This window comes from Camelina sativa, chromosome 7, assembly GCF_000633955.1.
Source record: "Camelina sativa cultivar DH55 chromosome 7, Cs, whole genome shotgun sequence".
NCBI lineage: Eukaryota > Viridiplantae > Streptophyta > Magnoliopsida > Brassicales > Brassicaceae > Camelina > Camelina sativa.
In genome coordinates this window covers 24951402-24954598 of record NC_025691.1, presented here as the reverse complement: position 1 = coordinate 24954598, position 3197 = coordinate 24951402, and the positions used below count along the sequence as shown (strand labels likewise).

Genomic DNA, 3197 nt, shown 5'->3' with positions numbered 1-3197 from the left:
AACTTGTTACGTTCTCTGTATAAAGCATCGAGCTGGTGGAAGTAAGGACAAGTCTTGGAATCTTCGGGACGTTTCTTGTTGCTCTCTTTGACTTTCTTGAAGTATTTGTTTATGTTTTCCCACTTCTCTTTGCATCTCTTTGAGTTCCTGTTGAATCCTAACCTTCTCATCCCCGCTGATATCTCTTCCCACAGTGGTCCTTTTGGCCCGTTCTCTTGATACTTCGAATCAAGATTCGTCCTCAGCTTTATCAATGCTTCTATCTCCACCTTCGGCCACCTCGATGAGCTCGCTGACCCTGACCCTGACGCTGACGCCGACGCCGAAGCCGGAGTCATCATACTCTGGTCTCCATTGTCTGTTTTCCTAGTCTCTGATGAAGACGGTAAAACAGCTTGAATTGGCTGCAGAAGCGGAGGAGGAGCAGGTGGAGACGGTTGAGGCGTTTGCTGCTGATTGTTATTGTTATTAAGCAGCTGCATTTGTGGTCGAACTTGTTGTGGCTGTACCGTAGTAGGAGGCTGGTTGGGTTGCTTCTCTGATAGTTTTTGAAGAAAGGCCATAACAGCAGCGTCTTTAGCAGCGGACATGGAGCGTTCTTGAGCTAAGATCTCTTGGTCACGGTTGATTCTAGCAATCTCTTGAACCCTCCAAGATTCTTCTCTGACCAACCTCTCGTGCTCTCGCTTCTCAACAGCTTCCAAGAACTTGCGTTGAAGCTCCTCTTGTTTATCAACAACTTGTTTCATCAACCTCTCGAAAAACTCCTTCCATTTCCTTTTCCTCTTCTTCCTATTCGTCGTCGTGCCACCACCTCCGCTACCGCCGCCGATGTCCATATCAGAAGAAGTCGAATAGGAAGACGAAGAAGAAGATGTCGAATTGTCAGAGAGGAAGTCGGTTGGAAACGAAGAAGGTACATTCAATTGCTGAGTATACGGAGGAAACGAGGAAGATGGTACGGAAGGTGGCATAACTGTGGTTATAGGAGGAGGAGTTGAAAATATGGAGTTGTTGTTTTGGTGGTGGTGTGGTCGTAGAGGCTGATGTTGATGATGATCATGAGTCTCGAGAGCTTCCAATTGATCAAAGAAGCGATAAGTCTTGCCATCGGATTTACCGGTACGGCCTTCTTTGGTTCGTTTGTGGTATTTGTAAACGTTTTCGAACTTCTCTTTGCATTTCTTTGCGTTTCTTATGTAACCAAGCTCCCCCATTTTCCTGACCAATACACAAATTCCTCAGTAAAAAAGATAAAAATCAAAACTTTTTATTGTGAAAAAAAACGGATTTTGATTTAGGTAAAATCAGAATGACTCATGAATAAAACATGACTCAACTTATTTTATCTAAATTAACTGTTTAATTATATTATTAAAGACAACTTTTTAATCAAACCCACTTCAAGAACTGTCTGAATCTGAATCTCAATGACCAGAAAGAAAAGAAAAAAAGACATTTTTTTGATAAATTCGGCGAAATTCAAGCAACCCAAATACGAAAAATCTAATCTTTAAACACATCCAGATCTTTAAAACACACTCACTGGTCAATTAGAAAAAGAAAAAAAAAAAAGACAAAGCTTTCATAATCATATCCAATTAGATTAAATCTTGCAGTGGTAAGAAGAAAGAGTTGTGAATTAACCAAAAAAAAAAAAGGGGTAAGAGGAAAACGCGAACCTAGAAACCTCTTCCCATAAGGGACCTTTAACGCTAGCGTCTCGAAACGCTATTCCCATATCAGATCGTAATTTCAGCAACGCTAGCGTTTCCTGCCGCGGCCAACGATTTCCTCCGAATCCTCTGTCGTTCATCTCTTCCGATACCTCAAACGCACCAACCGCTGCTGCCGCAGCTGCTTCTGTAGCGGCTGAATCGTTCGATTGTGGCTGTGGCTGTGGCTGTGGCGGCGGTGGTGGTGGAGTAGCGGTTGAAGCGGCTGCTGCTGTAGTAGTGGTCGTCGTCGACGGAGTACCACCACCCAGTTGCATCATCGTTTTTTTTTATAAAAAGTTTTGATTTTTAATCTCTGCTATTGTGTTTTTCCCCCCTTTCTCCCTCTCTCTGTCTTTGACGGAGAAGAAAGTTACAGAAATGAAAAATTAAAAAAAACAAATTGGGAAAAGGAAAAAAAAAATGGGAGAGATAAAGAAAGAGAGAGAGAGTTTACATGAGAGAGGAAGAAGAGTGAAATCTGCAGGCGCAGGGTTTTATGGTGTAAGAGAGTTTTTGTAAATATATATATACCTAAGTTAAAATCTTTTTATTTCTTCATATATACTTTTTTTTTTAATTTTTTTCAATTATTATAATTTTCTGGTGATGAGATCTGCTTGTCAATCTCAAGGAGCCATTCTTATTGTATATATATTTGATGTATTTCTTTTTTTTTTTCTTTTTCTTACCTATTTTAATTTTAATTTATCACCTTTATTGATACTTTTTCCNGAAAAAAAGACATTTTTTTGATAAATTCGGCGAAATTCAAGCAACCCAAATACGAAAAATCTAATCTTTAAACACATCCAGATCTTTAAAACACACTCACTGGTCAATTAGAAAAAGAAAAAAAAAAAAGACAAAGCTTTCATAATCATATCCAATTAGATTAAATCTTGCAGTGGTAAGAAGAAAGAGTTGTGAATTAACCAAAAAAAAAAAAGGGGTAAGAGGAAAACGCGAACCTAGAAACCTCTTCCCATAAGGGACCTTTAACGCTAGCGTCTCGAAACGCTATTCCCATATCAGATCGTAATTTCAGCAACGCTAGCGTTTCCTGCCGCGGCCAACGATTTCCTCCGAATCCTCTGTCGTTCATCTCTTCCGATACCTCAAACGCACCAACCGCTGCTGCCGCAGCTGCTTCTGTAGCGGCTGAATCGTTCGATTGTGGCTGTGGCTGTGGCTGTGGCGGCGGTGGTGGTGGAGTAGCGGTTGAAGCGGCTGCTGCTGTAGTAGTGGTCGTCGTCGACGGAGTACCACCACCCAGTTGCATCATCGTTTTTTTTTATAAAAAGTTTTGATTTTTAATCTCTGCTATTGTGTTTTTCCCCCCTTTCTCCCTCTCTCTGTCTTTGACGGAGAAGAAAGTTACAGAAATGAAAAATTAAAAAAAACAAATTGGGAAAAGGAAAAAAAAAATGGGAGAGATAAAGAAAGAGAGAGAGAGTTTACATGAGAGAGGAAGAAGAGTGA

General features: G+C 40.6%; 1 protein-coding gene across 2 annotated transcripts in view; it reads right to left on the bottom strand.

Moving 5' to 3' along the window:
• The window catches only part of LOC104702453 (trihelix transcription factor GT-2-like), a 4749-nt gene extending 1552 nt beyond the window's left edge, over positions 1-3197 (bottom strand). Inside the window, exons 1-2 of one of the 2 annotated variants that reach the window (XM_019227863.1) lie at positions 2687-3197; positions 280-1221 (exon numbers count right to left, since the gene is read on the bottom strand). In XM_019227863.1, the coding sequence (XP_019083408.1) occupies positions 280-1221; positions 2687-3000 (1256 nt within the window). In that variant the 5' untranslated portion in view covers positions 3001-3197. Of the gene's footprint in view, positions 1-279; positions 1222-1682; positions 2191-2686 lie in introns of those variants that run through there. The other variant, XM_010418309.2, reaches the window with a different exon arrangement.